Genomic DNA, 23,358 nt, shown 5'->3' with positions numbered 1-23,358 from the left:
GGAGGGGTGTTTGCTCCTGGGTCCCTAACACCCTCTGGCCCTTCTCTTACTGGCAACGCCGTTCTGTGTGTATCTGTAAGGTGCTCCTACTGGTAAAGTCCTGATGTCTGCACCACGAAAACCACCCAGTTTGGTCTTTCTTGAAGGTCTGTGCAAAACTGGTGAATGGGCATAGGCACTGCAATCACCTGGGATAACCCTGGTGTACTCCTCATAGTTACCGGTGGCTGGCACAAATGCTGCCTCTTTGATAAAGATATAAAGCTGCAGTTCTGCTAGTTACCTGTTTGTTCTTTTGTAATTAGTGAAACGTTTAATTCTGTAAGTTATAAAGTGCTACTCTGAAATTCTGTTCTGTAACTACAGAAGGAGTTAGGACAGGTGCAACTTTTCTGTATCGTTTAGTCTTTCTGGACAACAAATCTGCTTGTCTCTTCAGCAGATCTCTTTCAGTTGATCTTTACCAAAAGATCTCTTGTCTCTGTAGTACATAGTCATCTCGCACATTAAGAACAAGAGAGAAAATAAAAAAAAAGATTTGTTTTCCCCTTCAATGCTTCCTTCCGTGCTTTGCCAGGGGAATTAAAGCAATGTCTTCTCTTTTGTTTTTAAGTCATTGCATGGCACATCTGCTGCTTAATTAGCTAAATAAAAACAGCCGACTCAGAGCCTCAGGGATGATGTGTGAATAACGTACTGAACCTCAAAAGCCTCTCTAATAGATAATGTACGTACACATACTAATCCTTTTTTACATACGTATCCGATAAGATTCAGTACAAGTTGAATATAAGCATTAAAACTGCTATACCACATTAGAAATATGTTCCAGTCAGTCTTGTTTCTTATCTGAATGTTTACCGATACAGTGTATTTCTACTAAAGAAAAAAGTACTTTATATAGTGATGTCACAGCTTGTTTATTTTATTTTTCTAGCGAAACTGAAAAGGTTACTTTATACAAAAAGTACCTTAAGTTCGAATGCCCTGCAGCCTCCTGTAGAATTAAGGTAGGGTGTTGAACAGAATTGTTTTATTTTTCTTTGCCTTTTTAATCATTTGACTAAATCGCATTGCTCTTAGTCAAATTATTGTTTTATACACTTCATCACTTCATATAACCACTTAAAAATCTGTTAGATGGTACTTTGTCCTGATAGCAGAGTTCTCCTTTTAAATTTGTATCACAGTTTTCTTTTTATGAAGACATAATATTTATTTGAGAAAGATTTTCCTCTTAGAGGAAAAAAACTGCCTAAACCAGATAAACTGCAGGTAATCAACAGTTGCTGTGTAATTAGAACTGTTAACGCCGATGCAGTTAAATAACCTTATGAAAATCTGTATGGCCACTGCTCTTAAGTGCTTAGAAGATCAAGGGCTGATTTGTCTCTGGGTCATGCAGGCACCTCTGTTCCAGTCAGAATTTTCCGAAGAGTAATAGCAAGGAGAAATCGACTTAATTTCCCTGGAAAAGAGTTCAGCATTGTTTTTTCCCAAGATTCAAAGAATAATGCATTGTCCCTTACATACAAAGACAACATGAAACTATTTTTTTTTTCCTAACCAAAATATTTTTTTTTCCCTTCTTGCAATAGCTGCTCTCCATTGGTGAGAAACAAAGAGTACTCATCAGTAAAATAACTGTACAAGTGAAAACAGTGTCTGCAAAACCAGCAACTGAATTTCCTTCACTAGGCGCAAGGATAGATCTAGACAGAGTGCAAACTATAATGGAATCTATGGGATCTAAGTTGTCTCCAGGTGCGCAGCAACTCATGGACATGGTCCGATGTCAGCAGAAAGTAAGTCGTTGTGCTTTCCCATAAACATAAATAGTACTGATCTGTGACCTTACCTTCTGTAACAGTTAAGCATGTTCTAAACTGATCTGGTGAGAAAGACTTTTGATTTTTTTTTTTTTTTTTTTTTGGTAACCCAAACTTCCTGCCATTTTAATCCTGTTTTAGCTATTGCCACCCTTAAATAAGGAGTGCAATGAATAAAGATTGTGTACTCAAGGAATCACTGTGAATACACCAAGTCCAGAGTTAAGGACTCTGTATCATCATCATTTTAAACTTCACTGCCACCTTACCCTCCTTTTGCTCGTTTCTGTTGTCACTGCTTGTCAAGGATGGTGGGCACGTTCCCGGTAATGTTTGGGGTGTAGGTAGATGGGCTGGTTTGTCTCCTTCATTATTAAAAGCATGTCACCTTCAACTAAAGGGAACATGCTCTTACAGAGCATGTATTTGATTTAGATACTAATCCTGCAAAGTAGGCTATTTCAACAGAATCCTGAATCCATCTGATGTGAATAATGTTCAGTCCTGGGGACATAGCATGGTAAAAATGAAGTCAGTAAAACTGTTTTGTTACTTAGAGTCTGTTAACACATAATATGTACAGTGAAAATCATCTCCTTTGCTTTTCCCTAAGAAAACCCTAGGGACATGGTTTAGTGGGCATGGTAGTGTTGGGTTGACGGTTGGACTCGATGATCTTAGAGGTCTTTTCCAACCTTAATGATTCTATGATTCTATGAATGTGATTCAGAACTACTTGTAAAATCTTTATACTGCACTAGTAGAATGCTGAGTTATAAAGTATCTATTTTTGTTATTATTGTATAATTTCCAGTATATTTACATTCTTAAATATTAATCGTATTGTTTTTCTTCCCATCAGAACAGTTTACCTCTTGGAGACAAACTTAATTGGATCTTTGGGAAAAATTCAGACTTTGGAGGTGACCATGCAATAGATGGATTGCTCAGTGCAGCTGTTCAGACATCACTAGATCAATCAGCCAGTGAACCTTTGCGTGTTAAAAATCATTTAACAAGTGAAACAGTATATGAAGACTTAAAAATAAGTCGTGATCTGAACACACAGGTACCTGAAAAAGGGAATACTTCCGATTCTGAAGGACTTACTACCCAGCAAAACACAATTAACCTCAGAAATGATTTTAAAGTCATGGGATCTTCGCATATGCAGGAACAAGTGAGCGAAACCCCAAATGTAGCTAATCCACAGTTGCTTCTTCCTTTTCTTCAAAACTTATGTAGTCAGGTAAATCATCTTCGGCTAAAAGATGGTGATAGGCATTTTGGTAAAAATGCAGTGACTAAAGAGGAAGGCATTCAGTGTGTTGGGTAAGTTGAGTTTGGTACACTTATTAAACTTGTAGTGTGACTGTATTTATTGACAAGTTTAAAAAATAAAATATATAATGTAAGCATTTTATTCTCATTAACAGCAGTAGTGAGTCTTAAAATATGTGGTTTTGAAGGCTGTGTGGTGATGAACATGATTACAATTAATTTTTCAGATGAGCTGCTTGAATATAGGAGTTTTTCAGAAGAAATCACAACATCATTTGTTTGTGTCTTTTGCCTCCATTTCACCTTTTATGATTTCAAAAAAAAGTATGGTCCTTCTGCGATTTCAAATACGCTTAGTTTATCTTTCTCATCTGTTACTACATTTTCATTTTTACTACTTCTACCTCCTAAATTCTTACCTCTTCCTTTTTTCACACTATGGGCCACGATCTTTCTGCTTAGTGTATCTTGTCCCACCGATCCTTTCTGTCCCTCCTCATCTGTTGGCATTTACAGTGCAAACTTCACAGTAGTAGTAGTGCACCTAGTTTGATACCAAAGGAACAATAGTGGAAACGGTGAGATGTAGGAATGTATCGTAGGAATCAGGGTTCTAATAGAGCCTGAATATCTCCAGCTCCTGGGACAGTGCAGTATTTTTAAAGAATGCAGATGCAAAAAGAATTGCATAGTTTTTATAACTCTTAAAGCACTTCAGCTGAGAAGAATAAAGCCTGCCATACTGACAGAGTTTGAGCTCTATGTATACTGTTGAGTTGTGTGGATTTTGTCACACGTAACTAAGCTGTCTAATGTGTAACTGAGCCTTTGAAAAAAATAAGGTTGAAAGATGACTATATACTGTAGCATGTGTATAAAAAAAATTCTGAGATTTAAAATGTGGCAGGCAGGCAAGGTATTTTACTTGTGCTAAAAACCTAATATCATCCAAACTTTATTGTCTGATAAATGAGATTTTACATTTGGAAGATGAAGTGCCTAGATCTCTATCATGCCCCTTGTCATTAAGAAATAGGTTATACTTATTCTTATGTTTGCTCTTTTCACAGAGTAGAACAACAGCCTATTTGCTCCTATTTGGAAAAGGTGATCTCAAAAAATATGGATCTGATGGAGAAAAAACTAATGGACTATATTGATCGCCAAATCCAGGCTCTTCAGACACATATAGATAATAAAATGGTTCTCTTAATGGACTTGGTTCAAAACTCAAAGCCAAACAAAATTTCACAAGCGCACTATGATTCTAACGAGGGGTTCTCTAATGGAGAGAGGTAGATGTATATAGATATAGGACTTCAACGTGAGTACTTTAAGGGCAATTATACTTTACAAAGCTTAGTATTTATGGAGTTATAACTGTAAAGAATCTCAGTGTTGTTGATTTGCATTTTGTTACTGTAATTCTATCCACTGTTGTACACAGTTGTTAGTTTTATGAAAGATCTTAAGAATGTGTGTTTTTTCCTAAATATAAGAATTTTGTATGCCCTTTGTGGCTTATTTATTTAAAGAGCATTGCTAAAAGCCATATGAAACAGTTTCCCAGTTTCAGTTTGAACAATGGAGAAGTACTCTAAATAAACTCAGTTACAGCTTGTCTTTTTACCTACGTGTAATCAGTTCACTTTTTTGTTACCTTGATTTTCAACGTGTAACGTGTTACCAGTAGAACAGAATGTGGTTTCTTTGTGTTTTTGGTTTATTTTAATGGTACTCCTGTTGAAGATGTTTCTTACTCTGTCTATAAGAGGAAGGGTAGTACTGGCATTGCCTAACTTAGACAGTTTAAGGAGTCAGGTTTAGAGAGACAGGCTAACTTGAACCCCAGCCTGGGTTCTTTGAAAGCCTTGCTGGCTGCACAGGCACCTAAAGTGATACCTAAAACAAGACTGTCATTATACTTTTCCGCTCCTAAGTTAATTGAGCCATACTGGAACAACTGAAGAATGTATACTTAGCAGACTTGTAATTGTCCATGTTTCATTATCCTAAAAATGCAAGTACTTCATTTGTGGTTCCTCTCAAGGGGATCTTGCTGCCAGATAGAACATGATGGGGTAGGATCTGCTGCATTTCACCAGCCTTAGGCCAGAGAAGCAGCCTTATTGCATCATATTTACTTTAACCTGTTGGGATCAGTTCTGCTGTCATTAGGGGAGGTGGAAATGTGACTCGAAGTCCCTCTTTTGTGAAAGGTCAAGCTTCATACTTCATTCTGTTTATTGCTCTTTGAGTTCTGGGGTGCACCATTTAACTTGGACTGTATAGGCACTTAATGGTAAACTCATAAGTTAGGTGTGCAGACATTGGTTGTATTCGGCGACTTAAAATACATTGTGCAAAAGCTATTGATGGGAAAGCAAGTGTTGACTGAACAAGCGGCATAGGCAGGTACAATCCAGTATCTTTATCTAGTCTACCTAGTATTTTCTTCTCCAGGAAAACTGATGTCTTTTGAAGACTGTCTGATCTTGATGGTAGCAACCCATAGGAGTAGATTTTGAAGAGAGGATAATTTGCTTTGAACAGACATGTCGCAGTTGTCCCTCAACTTAACTCATGCCAGGTGCACTTTCAAAGTGATTTGAAAGGATAAAAAGAGAATTTTTTTTTTTAAAGAAAAAAGGACCTGAATTATCTTGTACTTTAAAAGTCACTTTACACTTGTAAAGTTAGATTTTAGATGCTTTCTAAGAAACACACTGAGGTAGACACTTGTATTCTTTTTCAACTCGGTGATTTAAGATACAGTGCTAGGTTGAGAGTTTTTTTGAATTACAGAAAAAGTTGAAATATGTTTCCAAGCATTGTTGTATTCTAAGGCTGTTAGTTTATTGATTTTTGGTTGGTTTGTTTTTTTCCCTCTCTCCTCTTTGAGTGACAAAATCTGAATAGAAGTTGACACAAATTCAAAATATCCTGAAGTAGTTATTATGAGCTTTGGATTTTTTGGTAGCCGTATCCTGCTTGGCGTTTGATATGATATTTTAATATCACAGCTACCACAATGATAACATTTGAAATCAAAACCACAAATGAGAGAGTGTAGAGGCTGTATTGTTGCAGGTTCGGGGTTTCTTCAGCATCTGCTTTAGTGAGGGATTCTGTGTAGAGAAGACAGTGAGATGTTTAGTTTTGAATACCATGTCATTTCAGTTAAAATTAAATAAGCATTTTTTTCAGATATTTTGGTTCTGAGGATTTGACCCACAACGATTGCAAATTCTGAATCTGTAGTGCCAAAGAGTTGTAAAAATTTGTAATGAAACAATTGTGCAGAAGAGCATCGCAATGTTAACAATTCTTTGGTATTGCTGCAGGCAAGTTTCTGCCAAGCAGTGCTGTCATTATCTTTAGAACCGATAGATGGGAGACATATTGCTGAAGCAAAGCTGGGCAAAAAAGAAGCTCATGGTTCTAACACTGTCCCTTCTAATGGTTTACTAGCTGGTCCTTGGTAAAACTCGTTATTTTTCTGTAAATTGTGAAAGATACTATGAGAATTAATCTATGTTTTATAATACTTTGAGTATGATCTATTTGCACTTGAATCCTTTTCACATTATAGATGTGTCCAGTTTCTATCATATGGATGCAAAATCTTTCACTATTGAAATAAATGGGAACATGTTTAAAATGCTGCTAGAGTGCAAAGAGGTTAATAATTATTTTAAAAAGGAAGAAAATGTTTATTACTATTAAGAGCATGATTAATGCTAAATACTTCTTAGATCTGACACCTGAAAACATGTGGCATAATGTGCTTTTCTCAGGTGAAGCTTTGTGCTCAATAAAAGCTAGAACAATGGGTGTAGTGGGAGTTACAATACAAGCCCTTTAAAGTTGCTTTTCCATATTTTGCAGTCTGTTCTACATTGGCGCTCAGTACTCGTCTAGACCACTGTAGAGCAGACTGCAAATCGTGCTAGAGTATGTCAGATTGGGGCACTAAAGCTTAGTTGTTTTACAAACGGCTTTGCAGCTCTAAGTTAAAAGCATGGTGCTTTTGATTTGTGCTCCAGTGGCTGTCCTTTTCATCTTTTTGTTCTTATAGGCAATACATACAGTATGAGGATTTAACCTAGCGTGGAATAAGTCATCTGTGTTTATCATCTGGCATAACTTTTCTGTAGCACCAACAAATAAAACTAAGTGAAATTGAGTGGACTGTTGTAAGATACACAGGTTGCAACAAAGCTTGGCAACGATTTGGAATGTGCTTTTTAAGTAGTCTGTGGATTTTTGAAATGAGCCCTGATCCTTGTGTATGCGTCATCAAAAAATGTCACTTCTGAATATCTGAAATCTCTTGCCATTCATAACTCTTTCTGAATACATAGTCAGATTTTGCATATAGTACTTCTGTAACTAGGAGCGAGTGCTTCTTTTTCTACTTCAAAGAACACACCTTAATCCAAAAGGCCATCAGTGTTGGTTTGAAAAGTATGTGTGTGATCTCACAAAACACAAACTTCTGTTGAACCTGTTGCTCTGATCCCATGTTAGTTCTGAACTAGTGTAATTCACTTATTTCATTAGTGGAACGAAGGTAATGGATTTACACCAAGGAAGAGCTTAACCAGGTTCTTAATTTATGTATTCCTCTTACCTGAGTGATCAGCAGACCTGAGATCTCTTTTCAAGCGGATGGGACCTACTACAGTATTAGTTTTCCACGTGTATGGAGAAATAGCTCTTTTGTGCCTGGAGATACAGCCTTCGGTACAGCGAGAGTTTGCGTTGTTGCTGTCACAAATTAAAATATCACACTGGAGATAAACTGATGGAAAGCTCCGCAGGAACCTGAAGGCATTAAATTTGAATCTTCCATAGTGTTCAAGTGGTGGGTACGTTACCACAGTGTCATCTTTATTGCAGCTGCAACAGAATTTATAGATCTGTTAAAGTAGTCCACATAAAAGAATCATTCTTGGTAGCTACTGTTAATTAACCACAGCATTTAACTAGGGCATTATTTTTACATGTGGGCATACAATGATGTGCTTTTTTCCTTTCCCCAGTGCAATGTAGTGCTTGTTTTTCCTAGCTCCGTTTATGTAGTGCCTTTAAATTTCTATGAAATTTAGCTTCCAACCACAGTCTACTAAAGAGGATAAGTGGAAGAGAGAAAAATAAAAGAACCATGGTTGACATTTAGATTATATTTTCTCATGTATTAGAAGACAGTCATAAAATAATTCAGGGTCTTACCCGCTTCTGATTAAGTCATATGCTAGCGATCCAAAATCAGGTTGTGGAGATGCTATACAGGTATCGACAAACACCAGAAGATTTGGGTCGGTGGAATGAAGACTGACTTGAGCAAAAAGAGTTTGGTTCAAGTCTACGTAATATGGGGACTGAAGTACAGGCTTGGAGAATGAATCTGAGTCATAGAATGACATGCTAACATTGTATCTTCCCACAGCAGTTGTGTTTTGGATTATATTATTTTGCGTTATGTAAATGACTTCTAAGGTTGAATTGTTTTCCATTTTGCATTTTGCAATGATCTCTATGCTCTTTTGACGGGTGATGATGCTGCTAGTTTTAGAGAGAGATACGATGTTGGTGTAAGTGATGGTCTGACCTTCATCCTGTAAAAGGAATCATATGAAGTGCTCAGTTGTGATTATATGAGCAGTGCAGTTGAAAGCAATCGTGCTAAAGTTACAAAGCCGCCCAGCTATGCTTATCAGAAACTCAAGATACCTTTGAAATGTGAAACAGATTGCAACCAAAAAACCATTATCAACCCTCCTGTTTTTTCAAAACACTGCACCAACCCATGCAGCAAAAAGGTTAAGGAATACTGCATGGAGTGTGGATAGTACCAAAGCTACCTTCAGTCAGCCTTATCAAAACAATGCTATGAACTAGCTCTTGGGAATCTTCACATCTTAGGGTTTTCCCCTTTCCTTGTGACTCCAGGATAAGTGCCAGCTGTATCACTTGCAGGGAATGAGCTATGTGAAAGTAAATCTGCTGTTAGCTTATACACATGCTATTCATAAACTGCTTTCCCAAGCTCTTGTCATTCATAAGCTATCGTTAGCTTCACGTAACTTTTTTCCCCCTTTACCTTTTTAGTTGTTCCACAGCTGGCCAATGGGAAGAAAAAGGTCACTGGATCTGTTAAAACTGGACTGCAAGATGGATCATTCAGCTGTAGGTGAGTTTCATTATAACCAAGGGAGGCCAGATAAGATTTGCTCAGAACAATTTTCATGCTATCTGAAGAGCATGTAAGGAATGCTGCCATGAAAGAGAAATTTAGAAAACAAAACAAAAACACAGAACAAAAGACGTTACCACAAACTGTGCTGCGGTCACTTCTTAGTTGGTGTAGATCCTTGAACCTGTTGCATGGTTCTTGATTTGTCAATCTGAAACAGGTCGTGCATTTGAGGTCATGCAACAGTTGGAACAAAATTTCATGCGCGACCTCAAGAATGTTAGATAAGGAAAACCATGTAAAACTCATGCTGAAAGTTTAATTTTAAACGCAGTAACGCAGAATGAATTGCAGCCTTTATAAAAGGGGAAAGGAATCAAAGTGCTAGTACAGAATGGTGGGTGAGGAAATTGATTTATGGCAGATATCGAGGCTTTAGAGGCTCCTTTTCCACCTCATTTAATGAGAAGATGGGCATGCAAACATACGGAACCAATAAGGAAAATGGTCCAGCTCTGGGGGAAAGGAAATTACAACACACCTAAACCCTGTTCGACTAACCAGTACAGACCATTTTCCTGAGTATCTTGGGGAACAATAGCATTTAAACTAACCAGTCAAAAAAAGTTTATCTAGGATGGTAACAATTGTCAAAAAGAAGACAGATTTTCAATGGTGCCAGCCAGAAAAAGGACCAAAAAGTGAAAGAACAGACTTTCTTTCACAGATGGGTCAAGTAATAATTTATGCTCTATAGGTGAGACTAATGCGGGATTTTTGTATGTGAAGACGGTTAATGACTAGCAATAAAAAGGCGTAAATCCTCAGTATCAACCATCAGTTCTTTTCGATATTTATAAGGGAAGGGAAGAATCATACATGAGAATAAGAAACACCATCCTATTCCATGTAGCAGGTGTACGTACTGTTGGGCTCCACGGGACCTGGCAGTGGAACACTGGTATACTGAGCAGAAAATCCTCTGTAGGAGTTGGCATAGTCCGTAGACAACACAACCGTCATAACATTTGAAGAAGATTCAAATGTGGGCTGAGCACGACCACATACTTTTCCTATTAAGCCAGTGTTAGTGGTGGGGCCATCATAGACTGCTGTGAAGTCAAATTGGCAGTTTTGGTCTAGTTCTAGGCTGTAGACAGAGGAAAAATAATTACAGGGAAATCTGAGTATAGAGAACATTGCTCATACTGGACAGAGACCCAGTGCAGATAAAGTGTCTGATGAGTTCCAGTCGACTGAAATAAAAGAATGGAGAATAAAAGAACACGTAAATAGACATTATTCCAAAACCAAGTAAAACATGGAAAACCCTCAAAGGTAAGAAATGCTTAATAAGACCGTGATTCTGCTCTCATTGAAATAACAAGTATTTTGCTATAGCTCTCAACAGAAGCTGGATCAGCTATGTTTTTATAGCTCTGATACTGTATGTATTGATTGCTACTTAATTACTAAAAATAACCACACCTTCAAATACATATTTTTGTGTGTATATATATATTAAAAAAAAATCTTAAAAGAGCTTTTAAAGTGTAGGGTTGACTTATGCGGATCTCTGAAACCTCTTGTGTATGTCACCAGGGGAAGGCTCTTGCCCTATTTATCAATCTCCATGAGAGCTTATCTCAGTGCTTGCCACCCTTGGTGAAAAGCACTGGCTGTACTGTGGTGGGTGGATACCTCCAGAACAGCATTTCTGTTCCTGAATCAGCAGATGGACCCTGGCCAGGACTGGTGAGAACATACACCGTACTGTGCAGAGTTCATCATCTCAGAGGGCAGTGGTCAAGGTAACGATTTCCTATAGAATCCTATACATTTCATACTGAATTCTTATACAGCATTCTGCAGTCTGAATATCTCAAGAAATGTTCTTGAAGATGCTGCCCTTTGAATTCCCTTGGTCTTGAGACTTTCCTCTATGCTGAGTGTCAACTGATGCAGGGAAAGACAAAAAAGGGCTACTAGCCCACTAATATGGGAGACCAAGCCTGATAAAGAGCAATATGGGTCAGGAAAGTCTATGCCAGTGTGGTTTCCTTATGCCAGTGCATCCGTTAGCATTTATGCTTGCGAGTACTTAAGCCAGTGCTATGCTGTGTTCTTTGCCCAATGGCCAGCAATACTGAGGAAGATGTACTTTGGGCGGTATTTGCTTTAGTCTTCTTCTGACTCTCAGTTCTAAATTGCAATTACAGTGTAGCAAAAGCTTTATTTATACTGATGGATTTAAATTCAGATCATTCAAGCTAACTTAAAATGGACCTACACCTCATGGCTAGTCATCTGAAAGGCTTTCTGCAATAGCTATGGCACTGCAATAGCTATAGGGTAATGTATAGTGATGTGGAACACATTGCAATTACTTTGTCGTAAGAGTCAGGAAAGCCCATTTGTTTTAAATGTGCATAGATATTCTAAAAGTTTGAAAGCACTTCTGCTTCCTGTGTTTAAAATAATGCCTTTAAACAGAATGAAAAAAGAGTAATAGAGCATGAGGGCGTTTACTCACAAAAAATCCTGGAACTGTAAGTTTATCTTCGAGTTTTTTGCTGTTTGTATGTGCCAGACGCAGTATGTAAATTCAGGGTAAGGTACTGGGTAATTGGGGCTGGTAAATGTCCCATTGGGACCAGTTAATTGTCCCCCACAGTTTTCAGTTTCTGCAAAGAAGAGTAGATATATTGGTAACATAATAGTATATCTAATGACCTATAAAAAAATCAATTAAAGATCTAAAGTTTTGTAACTAGTAGGATTGTTTCTTTAGGATTCCATTCTTCTGGAAATTATTAACGGTACTAAAGGTAGAACTTCTATAGAGAATTTCAGGTCAGGTGGATGTTACAAAATGAAGCCTATTGTCACTATGGTGTATCTGCAAGGCACAATGTAATGGCATCTGAGATGGCTGTAGATGAGTTAGCTTTGATACTGTGAGCAATTTAGTTATAGCTACATTTTGGGTAAATTAGGTGCCATCTTGAAAAACTGGTAATGAAGATGCTATACCAGCCAAAAGAAGCCCCGAGAGACTTTATATTGGAGAAATCTGGAGGCCTTGGTCATGATCTATGTGGAAGTGCAAAATCTTCAAGTTTGAGAGATATTTTACTTGACAGACAAAGGCAAAATAAAATCGTCAGTGGAAACCTCAGAAAGACAAATGTAGACTAGAAATAGGGCATGGTTTTTCAGCAGCAAAGTTAAACACAAGCAGCATAAACTAGGATGTAGTAACTACTCTGTAAAATTGAAGCTTTTAAGAGCTTAATACCATGCCACTCAGATCAGCAGAAGGAAAGGAGCTGGTCACAAGCTAAGACTGATTTTGTCCAAGCTTATTCATACCTTTTAAGGAAAAAAAAGTAAGGAGCTTGTTGAATAAAAACCTTTACTGACTTCAGTGACCTGTACTCAGCAGGACTAGATAGTCATATTCTCTTTCTATAGTATTTACAAACTGAGCAAATTTAGTAGAAGCCTGTAAGTAAAAGTAGAGTCCCATAATGCTGCCTTTGCAATCATTTTTCTGAGTAAAATTGCACTTTTTAGGCTCTCCAGCAGGTGCACTATTGTTTTTCTGCCTCCTTCCTTCCACTGATTTTCCCCCACACCATTCTCTAAGGGCTGAAGAACTGAGTGAGACTAATTAAAGATTCTGTTAATAGTTTCTAGTTGCTGTCCTAAACTTTCCCTTAATGGGAAAGTTTCTTTTAATGGAGTAATTAAAATGGTATTTAATGGCTGCATTAAGTTCCGACTTACTTGTTTCTGGTGAAAAGAAGTAGTAGAAGACAAAGAAGTTTCGTGTGAAAGCCACGGAGTTTGTTGTTATGAGAAAAGTTAAACTGTCTGAAGATGATTGAAGTACTGGGACTGCATCAGTGTCACTACATACTTGTCCAAGAAGAGGCGAATTAGTTGAGGGACCATCATATATTTTAATACTTTCTGTTTCACAGCTTGAAGAAGGAGCAAATCTATTGAAAAAACACAGTGAGAACTACCTAAGCTCACTGATAGATATGCAAGCTCTTTGGAGTCCACAATACAGATTCAACACACAGAAATATTTGGAGGCAATATTTTTCTGTGCTGTATTCTAATGGAATGAAATAGTAAAAAAGCATCTGGAGGAAATACTTACTTAAAATAGGAGAAAATGAGCCTAATTGTTTGATTTGCATTCCTCTGAATTTGCCAGACGCAGTTTGCATTTGCATTTAGTTCAATCCTTAATGGTTTGTTGAGGTCATGAAGTGAAGCACCACAGCGAGGTGCACCTGTTGAGGAAGAGCAACAACAAAAAACAGCTTGCAAGGATCTCTCAAGTTTTCTCTTGCAATAACGTTTCATCCACCACTGTGCAAAGACTCTGGGACAGTCCATCATGGAACAGACATGCAAAATGTTGTACTATGTTTTTTTAATTTATATTACTGCAGTTTATGAAAGAATCAAATAGTAAAAGAGTATTAGAAAATACTTTTTATTCTTATTTTCCTGGTAGCAGAGAAAAGGGGAGTTAGGGCAACACGGATGAAGCCAATGGCAAAACTGGAAATGCCAAGTAATAGAGGACACCTCTGCAACTCTCTTCAGCAAGGTTTGTCACCACAAGCACTTCAAGCCTCTGTTCTTCCCCCTGCGCTGATTTCCTAAAGATCATTGAATCCATTTCTAAGTTTCAGCCCTTTATTTAAAAGCATTCAGGAACCTACGCCCAGAGAATCAAAATGGCTTTTCAGATTTGAGCTTCTAAAGGATTGTGTGTAGGATTACTGTATATTTACTGCTGCATACAATTCTGATCCTCCATTTCTGAAAGCGTACTGCGAAACAGGAAAAGCTTCAGAGAATGGCCATGAAGATCAAAAGTTTAAAATAGCTTCCAGACAAGGAGTAAGTAAATGGACTGAAGCATTTCAGGTCAGAAAAGGGGTAACTAGAGGGGAAAGGAGGTGCTAGAGGTCTGTACGTTCATAAAGAGGGTTAATATGAGATAATCCTTTTCAATACAGAAACTCGGTGGCCTGGAATGAAACCAGTAAGTTGTGGTTTTGAAACAAACACCAGGAACTGGCCCCTTGCGTGTGGATCTTTGCTGCAGGGTGATGTGGATGGTGAAAGTAAAACACAAAACAGGTCAAATCCGTGAAAGAAAAAGCCTTTGGTAACTCTTAAAAACAAAGATAGCATTTCCTCTGTTTCAGAAGTCCTGAACCACATTTGGTGGTGACTGGGAGGGTATTCTGGGGAAGTGTTATGCAGGCTTGTATCCATATTTTATCCTCTCTTGATTGTTTCTGGGTTCAGGATGCGGGGCTAGCTGGACTTCAACCCAGTTCTTTTACGAAAAAACCCACAAACAACCCATGGTTGACATCACTGACATCACTGACATCACTTAATAAGTTATGAAGTAGTTGCAGTAATGGCCGTTGTATAGGAAACTTTAAAGAAATTTAGTAATCCAGTTTGAGCATGAGATCTCCTTTCTACTTTAATATTAATCTGAAAAGAATGGTCTAGAACAGCAGGAAGAATTTCCTATACAGTGTATGCAGTCCCAGATAAAAAGGTCAGGCTTTCTGAAGAACTCCAGAGGGAAAAGAAAGGTTTAGGAGAGATCTTTCTCATCACATATGAAACCTCCCAATTGTAAAAGCTTTACAAGGTCAGCTTTGCCCTACCCTTCCTCTGCATCCCTCTGGACTGTTCTCTAGCCAGACACCACTAGAGCAGCTCTGCAGCAATACTTCGTTATCCTACAGTAGCTACCCACCATTAATCAGGTAAATTGCTGATTTGAGCACAGAATGGTGATCCCCAATCGAGCAACAAATGACTATCTCTTGCTTCTGATTGAACAACAGAAAAATGAGCAAATCTTTTAAAAAGCAGCCATTTCCCAATTAAGTCATTTTCTTCCTATTACTCCAATACAGTATTAATTTATAAATGCAAATTTCCGTTCCAGAATAAAATACCTTCAAAATCAAGTTCTTAAGTTAAAAATTTGCCATAGGGAGTCATATATTGAAATTTTTTTTTTATTTACCATTTTTAACACTTGCTGGCGCATTTGGGTGTTACTATTGTGCAGCAGTACCTTAAGAAAAAATGCACTTTTAGACATATGTTTAACATTTTTCCCTTCAGTTGCCTATAAAATACCTATTGTGCAAAAATTAATAAAATTTCACAGATGAAAAAAAGACTAGATTTCCATACCCATGGTTTCTATGGAGTTGTCTTCAGCGAGAGCTAGAGCAGCTACGAGAGGCAGGAGGAGGAACTGTCTGAGCGCCTGCATTTTGATGGCAGCTGGGGAGGGTAGGCTTTTCTAACTTTTATACCTCCTGCTATTTCATAATTATCTTGTATTACATGGTGTCATGGAAGGAGGGCTTAATCTCTCACTGTTTCTTTTTAACAGATATAAATGAGAAAGTAACAGGTGTGCCCATTTTTTTAATATGTACTACGTGGAGTAAGTTTAACTGTGCTTTTGTCAGCTCTTGTGGGTTCAAAGCACATTTTTCAGTTGATTTCATTGACCCGGTTTCATTGATGTGAGGAATGTTCTGGAAGGGATTGACAGACTCCCTTGGGAGACACATTCAGCAGTTTTGCTCTTAACACTGGTCAGCAGGAGCTTGGTTTTTTCCCACCTTCATTTTGACACCTATCTCTTTAGGTTGCACTGGGCAAATCATTCCCTGTCCTTGCTGAGGATTCCTCAGGTTGTAAAGTGCGACTATCGTAACAGAATTGTAATGAGTAGTAATTTCCTGTTGCTGAAACATTCATGGATGAACAAGGCCAGATTCATGTTAGTCACAGATTTAAAAGAAGATTGCACTGCAAACACTTTGCAGATAAAACTTTCTTAGTCCCTTGATAGCAGCTACAAAAAAAAAAGGAGTCAGCCTTTCCTTCCCGATTTAAGGAGACAAGCACAGTCCCAAGAGCCTCAATTCCTTCTAGCACGAGTCTAATGAGTATCTGTTCCAATGTATTTACACTGCTTTGTCTGTCTTTCCATAAGGACCAAAGCTCTTGAAATCCAGAGTATTTCCTACTGCAGCAGTGGACCTTAAAGCTTCTAGAGGTTGTGGTAGTGCCGGTGCCACAGATGTGCTATTACCCTGACCTTGGTTCGGTGTGGTACCTGCGCGGTGTGTGAACAGCCAGGGTTCACGCAGGAGCTGTGTGATTCTTTCCAATACAGAGGGCAGGTATCCCACAGCTGTGCAAACAGGTGGTCTTTCAAGTTTACCAGAAGAGTCAAATTGCAACGCAGACCTTCTTGAAACATATCCACGTACTTTCCTTTCATAAAAACAATTTTTTTTTGTACAAAACCGTTCTTTTTTCTCTCATTAACAAACTGAAATATGATGCATCTGTAGTGATCCTATATTTCTAATCTCGGACCTATGCCTTCTTTAATACAATTCTCTCTGATTTTTAACTCACTTTAAGGATTTTGAATGCAATTCTCTCTTTATCATGACAACATACTTATGCTGCCTTGAAACATGGAGGCATTGAATATCTATGTAAAGATGTTGCATAGCATTTGAATTCTCTTTAGCTTCTGGAAATGCTAAATTTGGATTTACTCTGTGTAGCCTTTCATTTCTTAAACCCACACACATACTTGCAAGAAATTTTCAAATGCTAACATCCATTTTGTATGCATTTAATGCGTGAACTGATGTGTGGAGCCCTGCCAATCAGTGCTGTGTCCATCAGAACCAACAAAAAAATGCCTATGGCTATGGTAGGCTGGTAATTTACTCTGGTAGTTATGGGTTGGTAGTCAAACTGTTTGGAATCACTTGTATATGAATGATTAGGAAATTTTCTTGCGCTGGAGTTGATATTAAGGGACTGGACCCCTAAGCAGTGCCCCAGTGTTTCTGAAGGGCTGAGCCCGTGCTCACACTTGAGGCTGGCTGGCAGCTCCGTCTGCACAGACGAGTCTGTAGGCAGCTGTGCTGCTGCTGCTGCTGCTCCGCGTACTCGTGCTACAAAGCTGAGCGTCCAAATTGTTTTCAAGTCTTGTGCGCTAAGCCCATGTTCAGATAGTGTGATGTGTTCAGACATCGGGTGATGCTGAAATATTAATGGCCTGCTTTGAATTTCCTCTCCTACCTCAAAAGAAGATGGCCAGCAAGTCTTCACAAAAGTCCTTTAAGATGAGAAGAGTAGAGAAGGTGTTTTACTATAGCAGGTCCTCAGAACAAATTAGCATGCATTTTAGTGTAAAGAAACAGGATTCAGCTGTTGTGACAATGTTATTTACAGGCACTTTCTCTTGCTGCCTGCAGCTGGGAGTGCGATATCAGGGAAAATGTGATTTCAAGCACTTTAAATCATTATCTGTGAGAAGCAGAGCAGTAGGGTTATGAGTGTGATGGAGTTTTGTATGAACTAAGTATTATTAGGAAATACTCTGGCTCAGGATGGGCATTATGGTCCTGCAGGACGAGGACTTTGGCTGAGAGCCTACTCAGCCAATGCCAAGGCTTAACCACCAGTAAGAGATTTGATCTGGAGCCTTCATGGGAGATCTGCGTGACTTTGGCATTTGAGAGCTGGCTAAGTTATTCATGGAGAAGTTGAGTTTCAGAATGACTCTAATGCCTTTTTTGAAGGGATGAAGCATAAAAGGAAAAGTTGTTGAAAAAAGTGGATTTTTTTTGTCTTGTGTGGCACAGCCTCTAGACGCTAGATATCCTTATTCAATACAGAGCATCTCATTATGAGTTTGAGTAATCTGCACATACTCGCCATACGGAAACCGAGTATTGGCTTTAAAGATGCTTTTCACACTCAGGCCAATTTCACCAGATTATCAAAATGTAATCCGTCTCTTTTCCTGAGATGACTGCTGTACTACTGTGCAATTCTGCAATTGACTGCCAAGATATTTTTCTCTATTATGAACTGAAAATTATTAATCTCCATTTTTTTCACCAAGTCATTCCAAGTAGGACAATTTAACGTTAAGATGCAGAAACTCTTGGCTCAAAGTGATATCATTTGAACAGATATTGAAAGAAAAAGGATGAAGCAAATGCTTATAATGAAGTAAATTTAAATGTAAATTTTTTTTATAGTTCTAACCTCTAGTAATAAAAACTGAAATATGGAAAGATTATAATAGTTTATAGGTATTGCAGAGATTATATCTCAGTACTCATACAATATTTTTTCCAAATATTTTTGTGTTCCTATTTAAGATAATTGCTCAGACGTTATTGGTTACAAGGGATGCTTATCCTTTGATTTATGTATCTTCGTGAGCTCAGAAAGCAGCACTGTGACGTGTGCTTCTGTACGGCAGGTTAATCTTCCTTAAATGCTCAGTATTTGAGCTATTCGGTACAATGGGGAGAACTGGAAGAACTGTGAGAGGGAAACAAAGTCTTGATGAGAAAAATCAGCCAGCTGATCCAATTACTCTTTGTCACTGACAGTATTTACTGAAGTTTAGGCTTTTACAAATCTGGAATATAGATCCAAAACATCTGAAATTAAGGAACACAAGTACAGTTAAGATTAAAATACTTTTAGATTTACACCCCCTAGTATAATGTATTTTTAGAAATTAGTAGCAGATGTGCAACATGTGTGATCATATATGTAAGTGATCAACATAATGTTATGGTTAGAAGCAGCATTATTGGGGCTGTTATTATTTGGGGACAATGATAATAACGACGCTGTCACTTGCGCTTCTTTTGCCTCTCCTCATATAACCCTGGTAGCGTTGGGAATAATAACTGTATCTGTTGCACGCTAATATTTTGCACCGTAGGCAAACTCTTGGGTATGTGAGACCTCTCAACTGGAACCGGACAATCCTCTTGCCTGGTGAATAGTAGTTCCTACAGGTTGAATCCCTTACACACCTGAGAAAAGAAAAAGGAAAAAAAAGCCACATATAATTGTCATACAAAAATTATGACATGGTCACTAAGCCCATTTGTTTCATTGGTTACAAGAAACTTTCCTTCAGAAATTTCTAGCTGTGATGTTAATCACAATTCGCAGCACAGAACTCCTGAAAACAGATGTAACTGTATGGAATTTAAATATGTATGTTGGTATAGTATGTAACACAACATATATAAATATCACACATGTATGTAAATGTATAAATGTAAAGCACCTGATAGAATTTTACATATGTGAGAAAGAGTTACTGTGTAGGCCTGTTATCTTTCTGAAGTTACTTTTTATTTCTGAAGAGCTATGAAGAAACAATTCCAATCCCAAATCAGCCAAAACCCCTTTAATCAGATGCTTCATCCTTCTCTAAATTTTTTATATAATTTGTAAAATACCTTCTGAGAACTTATACCAATTCTTCTTCCCTAGCAGAATATTACGGTGAATTAAACATAAAAAGCCAACTAACAAAACTGTGTTTTTGTCCTAGTTCATTTAAAATCCCGCTGCTTCTTGCAAGAGGGTAACTCAAATGTGTTTCAGGACCGTGTATCTTTGGTGTATGTATTTGTTGTTGTCCGTCTGAAGTCAATCACAGGTGAGGAATTGTTTTGAAATTGTTGTTGAGATATTTTCCTTACCTTCTTCTGACTAAATCAGTCTAAAGTCATGAGAATGTGGAGAGACCACACAAGTGTCTGTAAATAGCATCAGATTTGGTTTTGTGCTGTAGAGGGTAGCATGAACAAACAAATTCTGGTTTGGCTGAACATAATATGGTGAAGCCTTCACCAAATTTGAAAAAGATGGTGAATCATAAAAGGCACACTTGACTGCAAATCATCTAGTCGGAGTTTCCTGGAGACTCTACAACACTGGGTATTGTTTGGGCACCAGTGGTCCTGTGTGTTTTGCAGTCAAGGTTTGGCAAGAGAATTTGTATTTCTGTTGTAGAAGTTGCCAGAAATGGATCCTTCCACTGTGTTCGAATAGGTCATGGCTTGATGGGCTCTGAGTTTAGAGCTGCAAAGTATGTCTGAAACCTTTTCCTGAATGTCTAGAGCTAAGGGGTAACAGGGCTCAGCTGGCCGTGCTGGGAGGATCCTGGGCCACCCGAGGTGGCCCAACCACAGGTCCCAGCTGAGGACATAGCCAAGTTGTGAGAAAGTCTGCAGAGCCATGCGAGATAAGAGAGTTGAAATTACTGACGAGTCAGTTACTATTGATTTGGATTCAGTTAGTAGCCCAAGGACTCAAGAGGGAAAACACAAATGTGGACAGGTAGAAAGACTTAAAGGGAAAAAAAAACCATGGAGAATGGCAGCTGAGCACAGTGGAGGGTCTGTTTGAAGGAGGGGGGAAGATCAACCCTTCCCTGCCTGACTGTTGCCTTGCCAGCAAAGGCTCGTTGGGAGCCTCGTCGGTGTGGTGAGCACACTAAAACCCAGCTCGTTAAATCCTGCTCTGTTGTATGTTGGAGTGAATACACCATCACTTTATATGTTGCAGCTGTACATAACCCACTATGCAGAGTCTCTTTGTTTTGGGCACATTTAGCCACGCACAAAGTGACCTGAGGGAGGGTTACGAAAGGGAAGCGGGGTGGGGAAGTGTGTGAAATGAGGAAGGTTGATAATATCATATAATTTAGAATAATGAACTTTTAGAAACATAATTTTGTTGTGGTGTTAATATAACATCCATCTATGCGGTGGATGTTCCATGTCCACTTCCCTAGTCTTGGCATTCACAAAGCCATGGGGTGGCATCATCCGGTAACGATCTTTAAAAATATTTTTGAAATTCATTTTAAAAATAGTTTTGATAATGTTTTGGCATGTGACAATTTCAAACCCAAACGTTCCGACCAGCCTTCTTGTGCCACAGCCTTTGCATGGCGTATGAAATATGGCATGGGAGTCAATTCCAGGCCTGCGTCGGGGGTTGCTTAGGTGTTTGTTCCCTGCACGGTAGCCTCTGGCATTGGTGTAGGGTCTTCTGGTGGTCAGTGTTATGAAAATTCCCTTCCCTAACTCTTATATCAATTAGTCTTTAGAGGATGAAAGTGTATTAACTTTGTTAATAAATATTAGTTCACGTTATGCACTGTAATGTAATGAGGTAGTGGAATTTTACTGGAGACTCTGGTATTGTTCATGCCTAAGTAAAATAAACTAAAGGACAGCCTGGCCCAGGAAAGGAGGACTTTGCTTCGTGGAAGCATAGAGCTGGCCATCAAGGATTCCCCTGGACAGCCAAGATAACGCCGGCATCCCAGCCCCCTCTGACACGTCTTTGAAACCTTCCCAGCATCATCTGGTGTCATAGATCAGTAACTCCAGCAAGACTGACTCCAGGGATGTCTGGATCAGTAGACAAGCATCAGGAATGCTGCAGAAATAGAGTTGTTTTGCAAAGTTTTGCTATGATTAGTAATCAGTAGCGTGGGTGTGAGTGATGAGTCAAATCGTGTTGTACCTGAATGTTTGAAGGGTGTAGAACCAAGTGTAAAGCTGTAAAACAATTTGGCTGGGACCCCTCCATGTGCACGTGCATGAATAAATATTTACCCTTGTAATTTTATACTTTGCATCCCAGGCCACCTCGGTCGGCACAGGCCGGTTAAGTATCTCAGCAACATCACCCGTATGTATTTAGGCAGGTAAGTAAGGTCTGCGGGAGAAGAAGAAATTTAATGTTATAAACCCATGCAGCATGTATTAAATATTAGAATGCTTTGCAAATGCAAATGTGGGCCTTGCTGCCATACCTTGGAATAGCAGCTGAGTGGAGAGGAAATTAATTTCTCTTTCTTTAATGGTGTACCATTAAAAGCTCATTACTCCCTCCTACAACTAACCCCGAGGTTACACAAGTTAGCGCTCCGTTCAGATGGTGAACTCGCTGCAATAACGAGCTGTTTCTTTGCCTGCGAGCCTTCCAGAGCACACGGGCACTGGCTGGCCAGCAGCCTGGCAGGCTTCGGGCTGACGTTTTAAGCATGTTTTTTCAATAAATGGTGCAGACATAGGTCAGCTTAATGTTTACCACTGAGGATGGTTTGGCTGCCAGCTGCTGTATTGGTGGCGTGCGGTCCCTGGGCAAGCTGCAGCATCCCCAAGCTCTCTGCCTGCTCCCGACCTCTCCCGCTTCCCCCTTCCTTCTGCACTCAGATACCCTCTGCCATTAATTTGCCAGGCTTTCCCAGCTTACCCAGCATATACTGCACTTGGGAAGAGAAGTCATTAAAAAGAAGAAAGAATGAGAATACCTTACCTGAGCTTTTAGGTGCTGGGTCTGTTTTTGGATGGGCTTTTAATGCAAAAAAAAAAAAAAAAAAAAAGAAATTAAGTGAGGCTGAATGCATTAAAAAAAAAAAAAAGAGATTAAGTGAGGCTGAATGCATTAAGACTAAGAAATGTTGGAAGTAACAGTTCTGAGGAATAGAGTTGTCATGGGCAAAGGGTTCCTACTGAGAAAAGCATATGGGCTCGAATACTAAAGGTGACATATTATTAGCATTAATGGGAACAAGATTTAATTCTGTTTATTCCTTTGTGTAGGCAGATAGTCCCATGCTCAAATGCATGCTTTGCATCTGAAGTTCAGTTTCCTGTATATTGTCAACACAAGTATGTATGTTTTATTGATGCAGCCAAGTGCCTTTTACCAATGTGTAGCTGATAGGGCCAGGCTTTAAAAGAAAACCTTAGCCTGCTATCTAAGCATCTGAGGCAGAATATTTTCAATTAATGAGCAGAACTTGCAATTCGAAGTTTTCAAAAGATAAATCCCATTATAGAAAACTAAGGTTCAAACAAAATACCACTGAATAAGTCAGAAAGATTTCCACTGACTCAGCTTCCAGTGGGGTTGCAACTTCGGAAAGCGCAGGGAGGCTGGCTTTCTAGGAGTGAGATGATCTAGAGCAAATCTGAATTTATATTGCTGTAGTGTGTCTGCTCCAGTGGTTTCCCCTTCCCTCATAGTTCCATCAGTGCAAGTATTTCTTTCATATTGATACCAAGAGCATTTTCCATCCCTTGATTTGTATGGAAG

General features: G+C 38.7%; 2 protein-coding genes across 2 annotated transcripts in view; one reads left to right on the top strand and one right to left on the bottom strand.

Moving 5' to 3' along the window:
• Window positions 1–937: 937 nt before the first annotated feature.
• Window positions 938–4,728, top strand: LOC104083688 (chromosome unknown open reading frame, human C10orf88; the record flags this gene model as incomplete). Its single annotated transcript, XM_009587251.1, has 5 exons — window positions 938–1,010; window positions 1,599–1,611; window positions 1,699–1,805; window positions 2,692–3,161; window positions 4,181–4,728. Coding segments are annotated over 5 exons (892 nt in total), but the record flags the coding sequence as incomplete, so codon positions are not given.
• Window positions 4,729–6,065: 1,337 nt separating this feature from the next.
• LOC104083687 (CUB and zona pellucida-like domain-containing protein 1) overlaps window positions 6,066–23,358 on the bottom strand; it is a 33,197-nt gene continuing 15,904 nt past the window's right edge. Inside the window, exons 8-15 of the mRNA XM_009587250.1 lie at window positions 13,481–13,616; window positions 13,099–13,313; window positions 11,843–11,993; window positions 10,236–10,459; window positions 9,217–9,389; window positions 8,346–8,731; window positions 7,744–8,012; window positions 6,066–6,238 (exon numbers count right to left, since the gene is read on the bottom strand). Of these exons, the coding sequence (XP_009585545.1) occupies window positions 6,066–6,238; window positions 7,744–8,012; window positions 8,346–8,731; window positions 9,217–9,389; window positions 10,236–10,459; window positions 11,843–11,993; window positions 13,099–13,313; window positions 13,481–13,616 (1,727 nt within the window). The remainder of the gene's footprint in view (window positions 6,239–7,743; window positions 8,013–8,345; window positions 8,732–9,216; window positions 9,390–10,235; window positions 10,460–11,842; window positions 11,994–13,098; window positions 13,314–13,480; window positions 13,617–23,358) is intronic.

Source organism: Fulmarus glacialis, unplaced genomic scaffold (genome assembly GCF_000690835.1).
Source record: "Fulmarus glacialis isolate BGI_N327 unplaced genomic scaffold, ASM69083v1 scaffold40751, whole genome shotgun sequence".
Classification (NCBI taxonomy): Eukaryota; Metazoa; Chordata; class Aves; order Procellariiformes; family Procellariidae; genus Fulmarus; species Fulmarus glacialis.
The sequence above is the reverse complement of the archived record's forward strand: the minus strand, read 5'-3'. Positions and strand labels throughout refer to the sequence as shown.